At 40.3% G+C, this 21,791-nt stretch overlaps 1 protein-coding gene across 1 annotated transcript; it reads left to right on the forward strand.

Annotated features, from left to right (window-relative positions):
* The first annotated feature begins 12,797 nt into the window (after positions 1 to 12,797).
* On the forward strand, positions 12,798 to 17,705 carry LOC140810422 (uncharacterized). The gene is made up of 10 exons (XM_073168285.1): positions 12,798 to 12,945; positions 13,277 to 13,336; positions 13,447 to 14,129; positions 14,430 to 14,511; positions 14,659 to 14,924; positions 15,147 to 15,235; positions 15,314 to 15,577; positions 16,088 to 16,357; positions 16,439 to 16,622; positions 17,574 to 17,705. The coding sequence occupies exons 1-10, from the start codon at positions 12,798 to 12,800 to the stop codon at positions 17,703 to 17,705; spliced, it is 2,178 nt and encodes a 725-aa protein (XP_073024386.1).
* Positions 17,706 to 21,791: the final 4,086 nt, after the last annotated feature.

Below are 21,791 nucleotides of genomic sequence, written 5' to 3' on the forward strand. Positions count from 1 at the left end.
TAATATATGTTTATATTTCTCAAATAATTAGTTTGAGTTTTATGATTTTATTTACATTTATAAGTATTGATAAACAAATTTTAAAAATTATCTCTCCTGTAGGAATTCGTTGATGTAAACAAAATAAAAGATAAAAAACTCTTAATATGTTGTCTCGTGTATTATTTTTGTGAGACGGATTTCTAACTCGATACGACTCATGAAAAAATTTAATTTTTTTTGTCAAAATTATCAATATTCATTGTAGATATGGATTGTGTTAATCCGTCTCACGGATAAAGATTAACTGATCAAGTTGGAAATTCATCCAAAAAATATTGATATAGAGAATCAAACGCATATTAATTGATTTTTACATACTAATTTTTTATACACACTTACAGCCCTAAACTAACATAGTAGCATACATATCATGTTAGTCAGATAAACTGTATTGATCAAGCTCAGTGTGACATGCTCTTCTAAAAAGACGTCGGTATTATCGTGCTGAGGATCGAATGTATGACCATTATTCAAAATGTTCGTATATTTCATCAACTCAAACATTTGACCAAATCTATTGTAATTTAATAGTAGAAAATATTGTCATGCAATTTTAAAGTTAAAAAAATAATAATAAGGAAACCAGCTGCAGCGCAAAATTTTTAAATTGGCGAGAATTGGTTGCCGAGTCAAATGAAGATAATTTACGCGCGCTTTCACATAAAATACAGTATAATTTCAATTTTTTTAATAACCATGGACTTATATATATATATATATATATATATATATATATATATATATATATATATATATATATATATATATATATTTGTGTGTGTGTGTGTGTTTTGCTGATATTACTTTTGTTGTTTCTTTTATTTTTTTACGACTCCCATGAGATTTGGCTGCAGACTTACGTTTGTTTATAAAGTCTTCCGCACGATATATTCTCAAACACAAAAATTCTTGTGATATGATATTATATATTAATTTTTTGATACATATTTTCTACTTGACTCACTAATAAAAAATTAATAATATTATTTTTTTATGCCAAAAGTATAATTTTTTATTATAACCGCAAATGTAATAAAATAAAGCGTTATTGATCGAAGAAAGTTGAAGCATAGTAAACAATCAATTAAATAACTAAACTGTAATTTATTTCAACATTATTTTCTGATGACGTGAACACATTTTTATCAAGTTTGCAAACAATCCAACGATCTAGTTTATATTTTAAGTTTCCTTTAAAAAAATAAAATAAATAGTAATAATAAGAAATAAGGTAATTGATCCTAAAGGGGCAGCAAACAAAGGCGATTAAAAGAAATAATATTATCATCGATGACTTACCGTTCATTTGATATAAATATAACAAGCTTGGGACAATATATGTGGGGACCCGGACGCTAATCAAGTTCTTAATCATCTTTGAGACTAATTACTCAATTATATAAAACAGGGTCTAAATTTTTTTTTTTTTAAACTACAATGCGGAACGTAGTGTCATACAACCAGATATACATATCAGTATACAAAAATACAAATCCTGTATTTCAACATTTATTCAAACTAGGGTTTAAAAACTAAAGTCAAGTGTTCAACCCTACATCTAGTCCAAGTCCGGTGCCACCACTCTAATCACGATCTAGCTCTTCATCTCCTCGACCCTGGACCTGTCCCACCTGTTGTCAAGTACACATACAGACAAGACAACAGCCGAATATACCGGTGAGAATATAATCCCCAGTATAAATCAATGAAACATGCAATCATATAACAAATATAAAGCATGTAATCAGGTAACAGTAATATGTATCCAAATCTGAAACATAATTACAATTTTACAATTCTGACTAGACTCAATCCTAGTCTAGGGATCCCGGTTTCCAGATGTGGTATTCCTATATCGAATTCCGTAATAGAAGGAACCGTATTCCTATTACTCGATATAACCAATATCCTGGTATTCCTATATCGAATTCCGTAATAGACGAATTCCCATTTCCTATTACTCGATATAATCAAACATCCGGTGTCCTGACCTATCCGTCATGGACTGCAGTTCTATCTTTAATATCCTATCTTGAGACATCGTGCAATGTGCCGTGGCGATACCACCACTATCCGGCACTTCTGTCACAAGATAAATCGTCTACTACCTGTCATCTAAAATCAAGAGAACAAGTATATCATCAATTCAATGCAAATATCAATGCAATAAAGTAAAGTATGTGATTTAGGGAAATCCAAGTCCAAACCGACTCAAGTCCATCTCCCAATACCACATTGACTTATACCTTTCTTTCGTCGGTTTCTGGCTCAGTCGATGTCCTGAACTCACAGCCTGTCTGGCAATGACAATATCAATAATCTCATGTCAATATACCGTTCAACTCAATAACAATCTGATGAATCTGGATTTAATTCAAATCAACGGTATAACGGTACAATTTCAATATCCCCGTCAATACCGATTCAAGAGATAATAGGTACAATCCATAACCCATATCTGATACAATCTGTAATCCAATCACAATTCAGATCTGTCTGGTATAAATCAATATACCCTAAAAATTCATAACAATTCCATAATCAGTCCGTTTCTTAGTCTGACTTCGATTCTATAATGTCTCATATGTCAAGAACAACATATATGAGTTCCATTCAGTTCTGACAATATCATAATTCTAAAACATGTCAAAACGTAGTAAAACTTACGTCAAGTTGTAGCCTACGTCGCTAGGAACTCGATACCGAAGTCGGATTCAAATTCGGACGGACGGATTGAAAGATAAAGGCGTAAGGATTTTTCACAAATCTCCCTCGACCCTTTCTCGATTTTTACCTTCTGAAAACCGACTTGCATGCTTCTATATATATCCGTTCATGCATAAGGCGATGTGGCACAATTTCCGCGCAACACGCAGCACCGCGGGTGCGGTCGTTGCTGCACCGCGGGTGCGGTCCTGCACCGCGGGTGCGGTTGTGTTAGCACCGCGGGTGCGGTCTTGCCCGGGTGCGGCGTTAGCACCGTGGGTGCGGTCACCCTACTGTATCGATTCTTTCAAATTCCAGTAGCACCACCGCGGGTGCGGTGCTTCCTAGGCCGTGGGTGCGGTGTCCCCTCGGCCTCACCTTCACCATTTCATTTCTAATTCTTTTCTCAGTGTCCCGATTAATCCTTTTGTAATCCTATCAATTATAAATCAATAATTACAGATTACTGGGATTAAATTTCCGGGCATTACATTCCTCCCCCCCTAAGATACGATTTCGTCCCCGAAATCACAGGCAATCTATCATATCAATAAGGAGTATATACATACACTGTATTCGAAATTTATATCAAGTAAACAATGCTGGGAATTCCTGTCTCATATCTGATTCAGTCTCCCAAGTGGCTTCTTCAATGCCATGACGAGTCCATTGAACTTTCACAAGAGGAATCGTCTTTGTTCTGAGCTGTTTTTCTTTACGATCAATAATCCTGATCGGTTTCTCGACATAACTCAATGTCTCATCCAGCTCAGTCTCATCTGGCTGAATCACGTGAGAATCATCAGGGAGATATTTCCGCAGCATAGATACATGAAAGACATCATGTATCCCAGACAATGAAGGCGGTAATGCAAGTCGATAGGCACGATCTCCTACCTTTTCGAGAATCTCATATGGACCAACATATCTTGGAGACAATTTCCTCTTTTTTGCCAAATCTGACAACTCCTCTGAAAGGTGAAATTTTCAGGAATACTCGGTCTCCAGCCTCAAATACCAACGGTCGTCGTCTGAGGTTGGCATATTTGGCTTGTCGGTCTTGAGCTGCCTTCATTTTCTTTTGAATCAACTTTACTTTCTCGGTCATATCTCTGATCATATCCGGTCCAGTCTCAGGAACTTCAGAGATATCATCCCAATATAATGGGGATCTGCATTTCTTTCCGTACAACGCTTCAAATGGTGCCATCTCAATACTCGTTTGATAGCTATTGTTGTACGAAAATTCACAAAGTGACAATGCTTCTTGCCAATTAGTGCTAAAATCCAGCACTATAGCTCTCAGCATATCTTCCAATGTCTGGATTGTACGCTCTGACTGTCCGTCAGTCTGTGGATGATATGCAGTACTCAGATGTAACTTCGTACCTAGAGCCTGCTGTAAACTCTGCCAGAAGTGCGAAGTGAAACGAGGATCACGATCTGAAACAATCGACTTCGGCACTCCATGCAATCTAATCACTTCTCGGACATAGATATCAGCCATCTGATCATATCTATATGTCATCTTGTATGGAATAAAACATGCAGATTTGGTCAATCGATCAATCACGACCCAAATCGCATCACAACCTCGGGAGGATCTCGGCAACTGTATCACAAAATCCATGGAAATGTGATCTCATTTCCATTCAGGAATGGACAAACTCTGCAACAATCCTCCTGGTTTCTTTCTTTCAGCTTACACCTGTTGGCAATTCAGACACTTGGCTACAAATTTAGTCACATCAGATTTTCATTTGTTTCCACCAATACTGTGTCTTTAAATCATTATACATTTTCCTGCCACCAGGATGAATGCTAAAACGACTGTTGTGCGCTTCTGTCAGTATTCGCTGTCTCAATTCTGAAACATTTGGCACAACAATACGATTATTCACATACAAGACATTGTCACGAACCTGATATTCCGATTGATGTCCAGTTCTGACCATCGCAATCGAATTCTGTACATTCTGATCAACTTTCTGAGCTGTTTTAATTTCCAAAAGCAGCTCTAGTTCAGCTCGAACAACACACAATCTCAGAGGCTGACGATCCGTCTCAAATATTAATCCAGACAAACAGCAGTCTTCAATCAAATTCGATACACCAATCGTCGATAAGGATAGTGCACATACCTTTCGACTCAGTGCATCAGCTGCTGCATTGGACTTCCTGGATAGTACTTGATCTCACAATCAAAATCTTTCAGTAAATCCAGCCATCTTCGCTGTCTCATATTCAATTCTGATTGCGAAAACAGATATTTCAAGCTTTTATGATCAGAATAAATTTCGAATTTCTCACCGTATAAATAGTGTCGCCATATCTTTAAAGCAAAGACTATGGCTGCCAATTCAAGATCATGAATTGGGTAACGAGTTTCATGGGGTTTCAGCTGTCTCGAGGCATAAGCAATCACATGCCCCCGCTGCATCAAAACACAACTCAATCCTCGGTGAGATGCATCACAATAAACGACAAATCCACCAGTGCCTGAAGGAATCGTCAACACAGGCGCACTGGTCAATATCTTTTTCAATTCCAGAAAACTGGATTCACAGTCTTCTGACCAAACAAACGGAGCATTCTTCTGGGTTAACTGCGTAATCGGTTTGGCAATACTCGAAAAATCTTTAATGAATCGGCGATAATATCCTGCCAAACCCATAAAACTGCGAATCTCCGGCACAGATGTAGGTCTCGGCCAACTAATCACGGCTTCAACCTTACTGGGATCAACTGATATACCGTCTCCCGATATAATGTGACCCAAGAACACAACCTGTTTCAGCCAAAACTCGCATTTCGACAATTTAGCATACAGTTTCTCTGCCCTCAAAATTCTCAACACAGTCCTCAGATGATTAGCATGCTCAATCATATTCTTTGAATAAATCAATATATCATCAATGAATATGATCACAAAATCATCCAAATATTTCTGAAAGACACGGTTCATCAATCCCATAAATACCGCTGGTGCATTCGTCAAACCAAATGGCATGACAATAAATTCATAGTATCCATACCTGGTTCTGAATGCTGTCTTAGAGATATCAGAGTCCCTGACTCTCAGTTGATGGTATCCAGATCTCAGATCGATCTTGGAATACACCGAAGAACCCTGCAACTGATCAAATAAATCATCGATACGAGGCAATGGATACTTATTCTTTACCATTGCTTTGTTCAGTTGCCGGTAGTCGATACAAAGTCTCATCGACCCATCCTTCATTCTCACGAACAGTACTGGAGCACCCCAAGGAGACACACTCGGTCTAATGTACCCCTTGGCCAGTAAATCCTCCAACTGTTCTTTCAATTCTTTCAATTCGATCGGTGCCATCCGGTATGGAGCTCTCGAAATCGGAACTGTTCCTGGCATTAACTCAATGCTGAAGTCTATTTCTCGAATCGGAGGCAATCCAGGAATCTCATCTGGAAAGACATCAGCAAACTCACACACCACTGGCAAGTCCGCCAATGATGGGCTCGTTTTCAGTAAGTCAACTGAATATACCAGGAATCCTCCGCTCCCTTCTGCAATAATCGAGTCATATTCATTGCAGATATCAAAGGAATTCTGGCACGAGAACCCTTACCATAAAATTTCCACTCCTCAGCCAACTCAGGTCTGAATCGAACTATCTTGTGGAAACAATCAACTGTAGCTCGGTGCTTGGTCAACATATCGATACCGACAATACAATCAAAATCAGATAAGCCAAGCACAATACAGTCTAGCTCAATCGTATGTCCATCGTACTGCAGTATACATGGTTTCACAGATTTCACTGATATCAAACATGTTCCTAACGGGGAAGAAACATACACTACTGCAGACAATGACTCAACTGGTAATGCACGACTCAATGCAAACCTCTCAGAAATAAAAGTATGCGATGCACCAGTATCAATCAATATATATGCAGGATAACCAGAAATAAAACAGTTACCTGCCACAACATCATCGGGTGCATCATGTGCCTGCTCCTCGGTCAAAGCAAACAATCGGGCCTACTGTCTAGGAGGCTGGCTCGCGATCTGGCCCCCTCCTGGCCTCTGCTGTGACTGAGTAGGCGGTGCTAACTGAAAAGTATGAACGGCAGATGGTCGTCTACCTGCCTGAGCCACTGATCCCGATGACTCAGCTGTCTGCGATCCCTGGGCACTCCTCTGGGGACACACTCGAGCAAAGTGTCCTTGCTGTCCACAAATACGACAGCTACCAATCACTCCTCGGCACTGATCTGTGGAATGCCTCCCTCCACAAGTACCACAGTACGGTCCTGTATAGCTCTGGCCCTGACTAATCTGTCTAGAGCCACTCGAACTGGACGAACTAGTACCAGATTTCTTGAATTGCTTCCCTCTAGCTCTCAAGAAATCTCTCTTCCTGCTACTGCTGCTGCCACCTTCAAATCGAGGAGGTGGTTGTTGCTGTCCCGATACTGAAAGCACAAACGAAGCCTCTCTCTGTCTCATCAGACCTGCTTCAGCTCCCTTGGCTCGGTTCAAGGCATCGGTGAAATTGTTTGGCCTCCCGGTATTCACCAAAGTAAATATTTCTGGATTCAGGCCATTTATAAATTGGTCCGCGACGACCTCATCGTGTTCAGCTACGTGGGGAGCAAATCTTAACAGCGTAGAGAACTTAGCCACATAATCCTCAATGTTTAACTGGCCTTGTCTCAAGTTTGCAAACTCGGCTCCCTTGTCCTTCCTATAAGATACTGGGAAGAACCGCAGATAAAATTCAGTTTTAAACACATTCCAGGTAATGGCCGTACCTCGTTGTTCCAATGCCCTTCTAGTCGTGATCCACCAGTGTTTAGCAACGTCATGCAACTGGTAGTATTATCAGTTTCACCCTCTTTTCCTCAGTGTACTCCAAAGATTCAAACAACGATTCAATATCGTCCAACCAACTTTCACATTCCACGGAGTTCTCCGTACCTTTCAAAGTCGGTGGATGAAATGACTGAAATCTTTTCAGCAATTTCTCCATTGTTGTAGGTGTCACATCCATGGGAGGATTCAAGGTACTCCCTTGTTCTGGCATTCTTCTCGGAGGCATATCTGAAATCAAAAGGATTAGCAATCCCAACCCAAAGTTCTATATCAGTCCTTCTCCGATCATCTTACTGCTGATCCAGAATCGGCTCTGATTCGTTCTCAATAATACATGTTTTCAAATCAAATCAGATAAACAGATAAACATGCATTATAAAGCAGTAAATCATGCTAGCAATCAAAAGCAGAAAAGAAAACACATTCTACCCCGCTCACTAGCTCCTATCTCAATCTCAAGGATCTATCGCTCTGATACCACCTGTTGTGGGGACCCGGACGCTAATCAAGTTCTTAATCATCTTTGGGACTAATTACTCAATTATATAAAACAGGGTCTAAAATTTTTTTTTTTAAACTACAGTGCGGAACGTAGTGTCATACAACCAGATATACATATCAGTATACAAAAATACAAATCATGTATTTCAACATTTATTCAAACTAGGGTTTAAAAACTAAAGTCAAGTGTTCAACCCTACATCTAGTCCAAGTCCGGTGCCACCACTCTAATCACGATCTAGCTCTTCATCTCCTCGACCCTGGACCTGTCCCACCTGTTGTCAAGTACACATACAGACAAGACAACAGCCGGATATACCGGTGAGAATATAATCCCCAGTATAAATCAATGAAACATGCAATCATATAACAAATATAAAGCATGTAATCAGGTAACAGTAATATGTATCCAAATCTGAAACATAATTACAATTCTACAATTCATGACTAGACTCAATCCTAGTCTAGGGATCCCGGTTTCCAGATGTGGTATTCCTATATCGAATTCCGTAATAGAAGGAACCGTATTCCTATTACTCGATATAACCAATATCCTGGTATTCCTATATCGAATTCCGTAATAGACGAATTCCCATTTCCTATTATTCGATATAACCAAACATCCGGTGTCCTGACCTATCCGTCATGGACTGCAGTTCTATCTTTAATATCCTATCTTGAGACATCGTGCAATGTGCCGTGGCGATACCACCACTATCCGGCACTTCTGTCACAAGATAAATCGTCTACTACCTGTCATCTAAAATCAAGAGAACAAGTATATCATCAATTCAATGCAAATATCAATGCAATAAAGTAAAGTATGTGATTTAGGGAAACACAAGTCCAAACCGACTCAAGTCCATCTCCCAATACCACATTGACTTATACCTTTCTTTCGTCAGTTTCTGGCTCAGTCGATGTCCTGAACTCACAGGCTGTCTGGCAATGACAATATCAATAATCTCATGTCAATATACCGTTCAACTCAATAACAATCTGATGAATCTGGATTTAATTCAAATCAACGGTATAACGGTACAATTTCAATATCCCCGTCAATACCGATTCAAGAGATAATAGGTACAATCCATAACCCATATCTGATACAATCTGTAATCCAATCACAATTCAGATCTGTCTGGTATAAATCTGTAAGGTCCAGGAATTTAATTAGCGTAACCTAAGTGCATGCAATCTAAGATTTTTATTTTTTAATTGTGCTTAATTATTTTATGCATAATTCATGCATGATAGGATTTAATTCATGAAATTTTAAAAGTTCATGCATTAGGGTTTCTAGGTGCATTTCACGTTCGATCGAGGATCGGAGTCCGGAGATTTCTCAGGAAAATTATTTTATTACACGATCTATTTTATATATTAATTTAAAAACATTTTTAAGTGTATTTTTCAAAAACAGGATTTTATTTGGGTATTTTTACCCGCAGTTTTTATTTTTAACAGTACGCAAAATTTATCGAGTCGGGGGACTTTTAATAGTTCGGTTAATATTTTCAAAATCGTTTCAACACGAAATATTTTTCGGGAGTGCGTTGGGATTTAATGGGCCCACTTTTAGGCTTGTTGAGCTAAATTTCGGTTTTTTAGTCTTTGAAATAATATTAGGGCCCATTAATAGTTTAATTAGTCATTTAATTGTTATATAATGCACTCTTAAACCTAAACCTAGCCACTTTGCACCTCTCAGCAGCCGACACCCCCACTCAAAAAATTTCCTCCCCCTCGGTTTCAGAGAACACACCAGCTCAAGGCCACAGTTTTTGGCCTCTTGTTGCAAAGAAAAAAATCTCCGGCTCCCTCAAGTCATTCTTGTTCTTCCACGCATCATAAGGCACGCATGTATCATTTATTTCTACATCATACACGCCATATATTCGCTGTAAATTTCAGTATTTTATGAAAAGCTTATGATCTATGTCATGCAATATCTTTGAAGGAACTTTACATGAAAACCTTGCATGTTTCATTGTCTTTCTCACGTTTTCTTTCTTTCTACTGATTTCCTGGTGCGAGGGGCCGCGTTTCTTGAGTACCTAGAGGTTGCTGGTGGTGTCAAGTCGCTGGTATAAGGTTTAGAAATCTGCTGGACGTGTACGAGTGGAGAGCCGAGAGTTTGAGCAAGAGGGGCGATCGGGTCCTACGTTTAGTGTGCGGCCGTTTTATTTTATTTAAGTTTGGTTTTAGATGAGTCACTAAGGTTCTAATAGTGTGTCTTGAGGGCTGGACAGGTGGTGTTGTAGGGGAGGACCGATGTGTGAGAGGTTGGGTCTTGAGTAAGTTGGTGATTGCTCAAGGGAAGGGTGGCCGAGAAAACCATTTATTACAGCAGGTTTAGCCGTGAGTTAAGGGGCTGATTTTAGGGAGATTAGGGGCTATTAGAGTGTGTTTTAAGGATGGGTTAAGTTTGGGAAAATTTGGTTTAGTTTCGGTTCAATTCGGGTTAAAACCGGGACCCCGGTCCAAGTTTTAAAACGAATCGATTAAGTTGTATTATGAGCTCGAGTTTACGTCTAGGAATACTTTTAATTATGTTTTGGGATATTTTAAGAAGTTTGGTAAGCTTCGGGTCAATTTTAGAGGTTCAGGGGTGAAACGATAATTTTTGGGTTTCCAGGGGCAAAATGGTCATTTTGCGTCCGGGGTGAGAATTTGGTCCTGGCAGCGCCCTGAGCACAAATCATGATATTTTAAATGTTTATGCATCATGTTTCTGTTTTTACGCTATTATGATAATTATGGTGCATGCTTGGTTTAAAGGAAAAATTATGTATACGCATTCTTTTTATTAAGTGATGAACATGATGACACGTTTTGAAGGAAGTGATTTAGTTGTGACTAACACGATGACACGATGACATGTAAGGCCCGGGCTCAGTGGGCGGGTAATGCCGTCGCTGATGTCCCTCGCCGCCGGGTACCGCGGTTACACGTAGATGGATCCATCGACTGACATGATGACACGATGATACGAAAGTCACAGCTAATGAACGGAATTCAAATTAAGAAATTTAACACTGTATATGCTGATACGATTATACATGCTATGATTTTTACCATGCTTTGACAGGACACGTTTATGTATACGATTTTACTGCTGACATGAAATATATGTTCATTATGTTATTTTTCACTGCTGTGTGCTACGTATATGTATTCGTTACTACCGGTACAGGCGTGTTGAGTCTATAGACTCACTAGGCGTGTGTGATGCAGGTGAGCATGTTGAGCAGGAGACAGGAGGTGCTGAACTCTGAGTAGGCAGTCCTGGTGCGGTGACATAACCCGAGGACCGCACGTTTTTCCGCATTTTGAGTGATGGTTTTTGGGAGAGGAGTTAAACATTTTATTTACGTTGAGGATTTTCATGATTTTTACTAATTTACATTTACATTGATATTTGTTATTTTCAATTGCGATATTTTCATTGCTAAATAAATATGATCTTTTAAATGTTATTTTTAAAATGATAGCTCAAAAAAAAAAAAAAAGTTCCGTATTTTAAAACGAGCAGACGTTACAGTTGGTATCAGAGCAAGGGTCCTGTATAGGGTTATGCCACCGCCAGCTTCTGCCGCTCAGTCTTCAAAGCCTCAAGTCTGTAAGCTTTACGATTTTACCGTTTTAAAATGATTTATTGTTATCACCTGCATGATTTCATGATTTATGCATTATGATGAGTTACTGCTTATGTTTAACTGTTTTAAGATTTAAAGTTCTTTAATTTCAAAACTAGATTAATTGCATGATGGGTTACGTGTTGATTGGACTGTATTCAGATATGCCTCCCAGACGTGAGCCTAGGATGGTCAGGGTGGACGATATTCCAGAGGGTGGCAGGGGTCCTCCACCACCACCGCCAGGGGACCCAGCTACCCGAGTCTTAGAGGGTATGGCCAGACTTTTGGAGCAGGTGCAACAGGCTCCTAGACAGCAGAATGACATCTTTGAGCAGTTCCGTAGGCTCAACCCGAAGGAGTTCGGGGGTACTACTGATCCGTTTGTTGCAGAGGGCTGGATCAGGTCGTTAGAGTTGCATTTTGATTATCTGGGGATGAGGGATGGCGACCGGGCCAGGTGCGCCATCTATATGCTGAGGGATGATGCGTCCCTGTGGTGGGAGGGAGCCGCACATGCAGTAGATGTGGCTACTCTCACATGGGCCAGATTCAGGGAGATGTTTTTCGGGAAGTATTTCCCAGCTGACGTCAGGGGCCGCCTGACGAGAGAGTTCATGAGCCTCAGGCAGACAGATTTATCAGTGGCAGAGTTTATCCGCAAGTTCGACAGGGGCTGCCACTTTGTGCCCATGATTGCAGGGGATGCCGCCCAGAAGCTGAGGCATTTCCTGGATGGACTGAGACCCACACTCCGCCGTGACGTCATGCTGATGAGGCCGGCGAGTTACGATGAGGCCACGGCTTGCGCTTTTCAGGCAGAGCAAGCATTGCGGGACATAGATTTGGAGATGCAGCGGAAGCGGCATCAGACTCAGTCCAGTGCACAGCCACATAAGAAGCAGTTTTCAGGGCCATCTAGACACCAGGGGCAGCAGAAGCCCCAGGGACAGCAGGGGGTGCCAGGACAGTAGAGACCAACCCATGCACCAGGGGCTCCTAGGCAGGAGGGGGGACCACCATGCCCACAGTGCGGCAAATATCATTACGGCAATGCGAGGCACCTACAGGTGCTTCATATGCAAACAAGAGGGGCATAAGGCTGCAGATTGCCCTCGGAACAAGGGTCCCACCACCGGCAGAGCATATGTGATGCACGCCGAGGAGGCTGAGGCGGAGCCCGACTCTACGCTGATCACTGGTAACTTTTACGATTATGTCTAATTGGTTATAATTTTGATTGCCTGTAATTGTTCGATCATTATGTGATTTGACTATTGGGACCGTTAACCTAGAAAGAATTAGGATGCATGTTCTACCTAGTTTGAGATCATTTTCGAATTCATGCGATTTTGAGGAGTAATTTGATGTTAATTTTCGAGATTTCGTTGATTTCGGGGTTAAATTCGAATAGGAGATTAGGGTCTTGTTGCAGTTTTCAAAAAATTTGAAGGGGCATGGTACAATCTTCGAACTTTAAGGGGGTTAATTTGCAATTTTTGATTTTTCTGAGGGTGAATTTCGAATTTTAGGGAATTTTGGCTTAACTGCCGATAAGGAATCCTTATTGTTCAACAATATTAGACGTGATGGTATGATTTGTCGCAGGAGAGGATATATATTGCAGGTGTAGCCACGCATGCATTGCTAGACTCAGGGGCTACGCATTCGTTTATATCTGAATCTTTCGTGAAGCGACTAGGGATCATAACAGTAGCGATGGATTCAGGATTCAGGGTATCGATTCCATCCGGGGATCAGATGTTCACATCCCGAATAGTGCGAGGATTAGAGCTCAGGTTACAGCAGAAAGCAGTACGGGCAGATCTTATAGTACTACCGCTGCCAGAGTTTGACATCATACTAGGCATGGACTGGCTCTCTTCTCATGGAGCAGTCATAGATTTCCGCCAGAGGTCGGTGTCTGTTAGACCTCCTAGTGGGAAGCCGTTTGTATTTGAGGCAGCTAGACATCAGCAGTTCCCGCACGTCATTTCCTGCATGTGTGCGAGGAAGCTTATTAAGAGAGGATGCCAGGCATTCTTAGCCAGCATAGTATCAGTGTCGGAGCCAGTCAGTCAGAGGCTGGAGGATGTAGATGTGGTCAGCGAGTTCTCGAGCGTGTTCCCTGACGATGTTTCAGGCATTCCACCAGACCGAGAGGTGGAATTCTCTATTGAGCTCATGCCAGGGACAGTGCCGATATCTAAGGCACCCTACCGATTAGCGCCTGCAGAGATGAAAGAGCTCAAGGGTCAGATTCAGGATCTGCTGGACAAGGGTTTCGTTCGCCCTAGTTTTTCCCCTTGGGGCGCGCCAGTGCTATTTGTTAAGAAGAAGGATGGCAGCATGCGTCTGTGCATTGACTACCGAGAGCTGAACAGGGTTACAGTGAAGAATAAATATCCATTACCTAGGATCGAAGACTTATTTGATCAGCTTCAGGGAGCCTCAGTGTTTTCCAAGATAGACCTTCGATCCGGATACCACCAGCTGAAGGTGAGAGAGTCAGATGTGCATAAGACAGCTTTCCGGACGCGTTATGGGCACTATGAGTTCTTGGTGATGCCCTTCGGTTTGACGAACGCGCCGGCGATCTTCATGGATCTCATGAATCGCGTATTCCAGCCATTCTTGGATCAGTTTGTCATAGTGTTCATTGATGACATCCTGATCTATTCGAAGAGCAGGGAGGAGCACAGTCATCATCTGAGGACAGTATTGCAGACTCTACAGGATAGACGACTGTATGCCAAGTTCAGCAAGTGTGAGTTCTGGCTCGACAGAGTGGCATTTTTGGGCCACATTGTATCTCAGGATGGCATAGAGGTCGACCCCAGCAAAGTAGAGGCAGTCAGAGATTGGCCAGTTCCGAAGAGCGTAACAGAGATCCGCAGTTTCTTGGGATTGGCAGGTTATTACAGGAAGTTCATCCAGGGCTTCTCTTCTATTGCGGTGCCTATGACCGCTTTGACGAAGAAGAACGCCAAGTTTGTTTGGGGACCAGAGTGTCAGGAGAGCTTTGATAGACTGAAGCAGGCCTTGACCACCGCACCAGTATTAGCTATGCCATCAGGGCAGGGAGAGTTTGTAGTATATACAGATGCATCGAAGCTTGGTTTGGGCGCAGTTCTGATGCAGCAGGACAGAGTGATAGCCTATGCGTCCAGACAGCTGAAGGTTCATGAGAAGAATTATCCGACTCATGACCTCGAGCTAGCAGCAGTGGTATTTGCCCTGAAGATCTGGAGACACTATCTGTATGGGGAGAAGGGCAGGATTTTCACAGATCATAAAAGCCTGAAGTACTTCTTCACTCAGAAGGAACTGAATATGCGACAGAGGAGGTGGCTTGAGCTGGTTAAGGATTATGATTGTGATATTAGCTACCATCCGGGTAAGGCTAATGTGGTCGCAGACGCTCTGAGCAGGAAGCACGCAGTGATTGCCCATCTGTCAGTGCAGAGATCGCTGCAGGCTGAGATTCAGAGGTTTGAGCTTGCAGTTTATGCCAGGGGCGAGGCCCCGAATCTTGCTACTCTGACAGTACAGCCGACTCTGAGGGACAGAATCCGAGCAGGGAAGAATTCTGATGAGCAGCTACAGAAGTGGAGACAGAGAGACGAGACTAAAGGCCAGAGACTGTACGCAGTTGTGGATGGCATAGTCAGATATAGGGACCGCCTATGGGTTCCTGATAGTGATTCTCTTCGAGCAGATATCCTGAGTGAGGCCCACAGCACTCCGTATTCCATCCATCCAGGGAGTACGAAGATGTATAAGGATCTGCAGTCACTGTACTGGTGGCCGGGCATGAAGAGGGATATCCTGCGGTTTGTCTCCGAGTGTTTGACATGTCAGCAGGTCAAGGCAGAGCATCAGAGACCTGCAGGGAAGCTGAGACCACTCCCTATTCCCGAGTGGAAATGGGAGAATATTACTATGGATTTCGTGACAGGCCTTCCGAGGACTACTGGAGGATACAATGCTATCTGGGTGATTGTTGATCGGCTCACCAAGTCTGCTCATTTCTTACCGATCAGGAAGACATTCACCATGACTCAGTACGCAGAGCTGTACATCAGAGACGTAGTCAGGCTGCATGGGATCCCGGTGTCTATCGTGTCAGACAGGGATCCGAGATTTACGTCTGCGTTCTGGAAGAGTCTTCACCAGGCTTTGGGTACGAAACTACTGTTTAGTACCGCTTTCCATCCTCAGACAGACGGTCAGTCAGAGAGGGTGATTCAGATTCTGGAGGACCTACTCCGAGCTTGCATGATCGACTTTCAGGGCAGCTGGGAGCCGAAGTTACCTCTTGTGGAGTTCACTTACAACAACAGTTATCAGGCATCGATAGGGATGGCTCCATACGAGGCACTTTACGGGAGGAAGTGTAGGTCGCCAGTTTACTGGGATGAGGTAGGTGAGCGAGCAGAGTTGGGACCAGATATGGTCAGACAGACGGCAGAGTTAGTGGCCAAGATTAGGGACCGGATGAAGACTGCACAGAGCCGTCAGAAGAGTTATGCTGATCAGAGACGACGAGATCTAGAGTTCGCAGTAGGGGATCATGTTTTCGTGAAAGTAGCACCGATGAAGGGTGTGATGAGGTTCGGGAAGAAGGGCAAGCTCAGCCCTAGATTCATCGGACCATTCGAGATCCTAGAGAGAGTTGGGACACTCGCATACAGAGTTGCGTTACCGCCGAATCTGTTGGGAGTTCATAACGTGTTCCACGTCTCCATGCTGCGAAAGTACATGTCGAATCCTTCACATGTGCTTAACTATGAGCCACTTCAGCTGACACCGCACTTATCATTTGAGGAGAGACCTACGCAGATTCTGGACAGACAGGAAAAGAGACTCCGAAATAAGGTGATCCAAATGGTCAAAGTCAAGTGGCTGAATCACTCCGAGGAGGAGGCCACGTGGGAGACAGAGACCGAGATGAGGAGTCGCTATCCGGAGTTATTCGGTATGTTCTAATTTCGAGGACGAAATTTTGTTTAAGGGGGGAGAGTTGTAAGGTCCAGGAATTTAATTAGCGTAACCTAAGTGCATGCAATCTAAGATTTTTATTTTTTAATTGTGCTTAATTATTTTATGCATAATTCATGCATGATAGGATTTAATTCATGAAATTTTAAAAGTTCATGCATTAGGGTTTCTAGGTGCATTTCACGTTCGATCGAGGATCGGAGTCCGGAGATTTCTCAGGAAAATTATTTTATTACACGATCTATTTTATATATTAATTTAAAAACATTTTAAGTGTATTTTTCAAAAACGGGATTTTATTTGGGTATTTTTACCCGCAGTTTTTATTTTTAACAGTACGCAAAATTTATCGAGTCGGGGGACTTTTAATAGTTCGGTTAATATTTTCAAAATCGTTTCAACACGAAATATTTTTCGGGAGTGCGTTGGGATTTAATGGGCCCACTTTTAGGCTTGTTGAGCTAAATTTCGGTTTTTTAGTCTTTGAAATAATATTAGGGCCCATTAATAGTTTAATTAGTCATTTAATTGTTATATAATGCACTCTTAAACCTAAACCTAGCCACTTTGCACCTCTCAGCAGCCGACACCCCCACTCAAAAAATTTCCTCCCCCTCGGTTTCAGAGAACACACCAGCTCAAGGCCACGTTTTTGGCCTCTTGTTGCAAAGAAAAAAATCTCCGGCTCCCTCAAGTCATTCTTGTTCTTCCACGCATCATAAGGCACGCATGTATCATTTATTTCTACATCATACACGCCATATATTCGCTGTAAATTTCAGTATTTTATGAAAAGCTTATGATCTATGTCATGCAATATCTTTGAAGGAACTTTACATGAAAACTTGCATGTTTCATTGTCTTTCTCACGTTTTCTTTCTTTCTACTGATTTCCTGGTGCGAGGGGCCGCGTTTCTTGAGTACCTAGAGGTTGCTGGTGGTGTCAAGTCGCTGGTATAAGGTTTAGAAATCTGCTGGACGTGTACGAGTGGAGAGCCGAGAGTTTGAGCAAGAGGGGCGATCGGGTCCTACGTTTAGTGTGCGGCCGTTTTATTTTATTTAAGTTTGGTTTTAGATGAGTCACTAAGGTTCTAATAGTGTGTCTTGAGGGCTGGACAGGTGGTGTTGTAGGGGAGGACCGATGTGTGAGAGGTTGGGTCTTGAGTAAGTTGGTGATTGCTCAAGGGAAGGGTGGCCGAGAAAACCATTTATTACAGCAGGTTTAGCCGTGAGTTAAGGGGCTGATTTTAGGGAGATTAGGGGCTATTAGAGTGTGTTTTAAGGATGGGTTAAGTTTGGGAAAATTTGGTTTAGTTTCGGTTCAATTCGGGTTAAAACCGGGACCCCGGTCCAAGTTTTAAAACGAATCGATTAAGTTGTATTATGAGCTCGAGTTTACGTCTAGGAATACTTTTAATTATGTTTTGGGATATTTTAAGAAGTTTGGTAAGCTTCGGGTCAATTTTAGAGGTTCAGGGGTGAAACGATAATTTTTGGGTTTCCAGGGGCAAAATGGTCATTTTGCGTCCGGGGTGAGAATTTGGTCCTGGCAGCGCCCTGAGCACAAATCATGATATTTTAAATGTTTATGCATCATGTTTCTGTTTTTACGCTATTATGATAATTATGGTGCATGCTTGGTTTAAAGGAAAAATTATGTATACGCATTCTTTTTATTAAGTGATGAACATGATGACACGTTTTGAAGGAAGTGATTTAGTTGTGACTAACACGATGACACGATGACATGTAAGGCCCGGCTCAGTGGGCGGGTAATGCCGTCGCTGATGTCCCTCGCCGCCGGGTACCGCGGTTACACGTAGATGGATCCATCGACTGACATGATGACACGATGATACGAAAGTCACAGCTAATGAACGGAATTCAAATTAAGAAATTTAACACGTATATGCTGATACGATTATACATGCTATGATTTTTACCATGCTTTGACAGGACACGTTTATGTATACGATTTTACTGCTGACATGAAATATATGTTCATTATGTTATTTTTCACTGCTGTGTGCTACGTATATGTATTCGTTACTACCGGTACAGGCGTGTTGAGTCTATAGACTCACTAGGCGTGTGTGATGCAGGTGAGCATGTTGAGCAGGAGACAGGAGGTGCTGAACTCTGAGTAGGCAGTCCTGGTGCGGTGACATAACCCGAGGACCGCACGTTTTTCCTCATTTTGAGTGATGGTTTTTGGGAGAGGAGTTAAACATTTTATTTACGTTGAGGATTTTCATGATTTTTACTAATTTACATTTACATTGATATTTGTTATTTTCAATTGCGATATTTTCATTGCTAAATAAATATGATCTTTTAAATGTTATTTTTAAAATGATAGCTCAAAAAAAAAAAAAAGTTCCGTATTTTAAAACGAGCAGACGTTACAAAATCAATATACCCTAAAAATTCATAACAATTCCATAATCAGTCCGTTTCTTAGTCTGACTTCGATTCTATAATGTCTCATATGTCAAGAACAACATATATGAGTTCCATTCAGTTCTGACAATATCATAATTCTAAAACATGTCAAAACGTAGTAAAACTTACGTCAAGTTGTAGCCTACGTCGCTAGAAACTCGATACCGAAGTCGGATTCAAATTCGGACGGACGGATTGAAAGATAAAGGCGTAAGGATTTTTGAAAAATCTCCCTCGACCCTTTCTCGATTTTTACCTTCTGAAAACCGACTTGCATGCTTCTATATATATCCGTTCATGCATAAGGCGATGTGGCACAATTTCCGCGCAACACGCAGCACCGCGGGTGCGGTCGTTGCTGCACCGCGGGTGCGGTCCTGCACCGCGGGTGCGGTCGCGTTAGCACCGCGGGTGCGGTCACCCTACTGTATCGATTCTTTCAAATTCCAGTAGCACCACCGCGGGTGCGGTGCTTCCTAGGCCGCGGGTGCGGTGTCCCCTCGGCCTCACCTTCACCATTTCATTTCTAATTCTTTTCTCAGTGTCCCGATTAATCCTTTTGTAATCCTATCAATTATAAATCAATAATTACAGATTACTGGGATTAAATTTCCGGGCATTACAATATATCAACTCAATTGTAATTAAAAAAAAAATCTTTTCACTCAACTCATAAAAAGAAAAGTATTATGTGCAAATATCATTATTCAAAGTCATTGGTAAAGGTGGAATAATAAAAATCATGTTTTACAACAATAAAAACAATACCTTTGAATTTGATACATTCGTAAGTTTCAACTTTTCATGATATAGGTTTGATTTAGGCAGTGACGGAGCCAAGGGGGCGGGTGGGTGCGACTGTCATCTCCATTTTTTAAGTTTATTGATTAACAGTCAAAAAATAATTATATATATATATATTTTTTATTTTCCTCCCTAATATTTACTCTTGTCCCTAAACCCACCACTTGTAGTTTTTGTTTAAATTTTTAATCAAGGTTAGGCTCAAAGAATTAACTTGCAAACAAACAAAAAAAAATAAAGATGCTAGTGGAAGAATACATGTGTAATTCAATAAATAAATAAAAAAGTTCAGAAATTGATGTTTTTCTTTAAAAAAAAAAAACTTAGATTTGTTCGTAAAATCTATGCTAAATTTTGAGATATTGTTTTTTGAAAAAAAAAATTATTACAAACTGTCTATTGATTAGTGGTTTAATCAAATAATATGTCACCTCAAGTGTAGAAGAATTAGTCCGCTCAAGTTTCTTTCTTCTTGTCCTGATCAGAGAATTCAAAGTATCTACTAATTAAAGTTTGGCGAACTGAACGAGTGATATGACGAATATGCAAGCATGATAACAACAAGATTTCCCAATATCGTGTTAAGAATAGTTATGATTTTCAAAAGAAAATGTCGTTTGTTTGATTAAAAAAAAAAAAATCGAAAATTCGAGTGGCTGAAATTAAAGTTGAAGCAATTACCTACTTTTGAAGTAACAGAGAAAAAAGCAACGACTGGAATAAGAGAGAGTCAGAGTTCCATTTCATTTGGAAAAATTAATAAAACGGGAAAAAATTAGTAAAGAGGAATTTAATGTGTGCAAAACAATTTTATATGTGTGTGTGTTGAACATAAGGAAACGAGACATTAATCGAAATTAAAAAAAGGTTAATTAATTTATATCGATTTTTAATATTTGTATAACGACTAATTTAAACATATTTTTTGGGGGATGATGTCATCATCTCATGTAAGGGATTATTATTTATTTTATTTGGGTCACGCAAACAAGACAACAAGATCAATCTATTAAAATGTAAATAAAATACTTTAAAAATATTCAAGAGCAAGCTCTTTAAAGTTTCATAATATAATTAAATTACATATTTTTTTAATTATTTTGAGGGGGTTTAAAAATATAATTTATAATTAATATTAAAAAGTGTTTTAAATAAATAAGGATTTTCTGAAACAGAGGAGTAATTGCTATTCTGTAGATCAAAAATTCACATTTAGTACAGTAAAATTGTATAATTTAGAATGACATAATGTAAAGTTTGTAAAAATAAAAATATTCATAAGATTTAAAATAATGTTTTAGTTTTATTAGTAAAATATCCCTTGAATTTATTTATTTTTTATATTGTGATTATATGATATATTTTTTTAAGTGGAAAATTTTATTATATAACATAATATAAAAGAAAAGTAGGAATTGGGAAATGGTTCATGTTGCCTAGAATTTAATGAAGGACAATGCGTATACAAATTGCAACTAACAATTAATTTTTTTTCAAAGTCATAAAGTAATTTACCATATTTCTGTGGCTATTATGTATTACTTACTATTTATTACTGGGAGGAGATTACAGTCTACGGAAACTATTTTGTACATGAGAGAATAAAAGAAAAAAAAAATTGAAATTGATTATTATGTGAGTAATATTAATAAATTATGCATAAAACAATTCAATTATCCAATATTATTTGATATTATGTGTAAGACTGAACACTTGCAACTTTATCAAATGTCATAGCTGGTGGTAAAGATACGACTCGAATCTTTTAAACCGTACAACAACTCAGATATCATGTTTAAA

The sequence above is a fragment of the Primulina eburnea genome, chromosome 13, assembly GCF_022965805.1.
Source record: "Primulina eburnea isolate SZY01 chromosome 13, ASM2296580v1, whole genome shotgun sequence".
Taxonomy (NCBI): domain Eukaryota; kingdom Viridiplantae; phylum Streptophyta; class Magnoliopsida; order Lamiales; family Gesneriaceae; genus Primulina; species Primulina eburnea.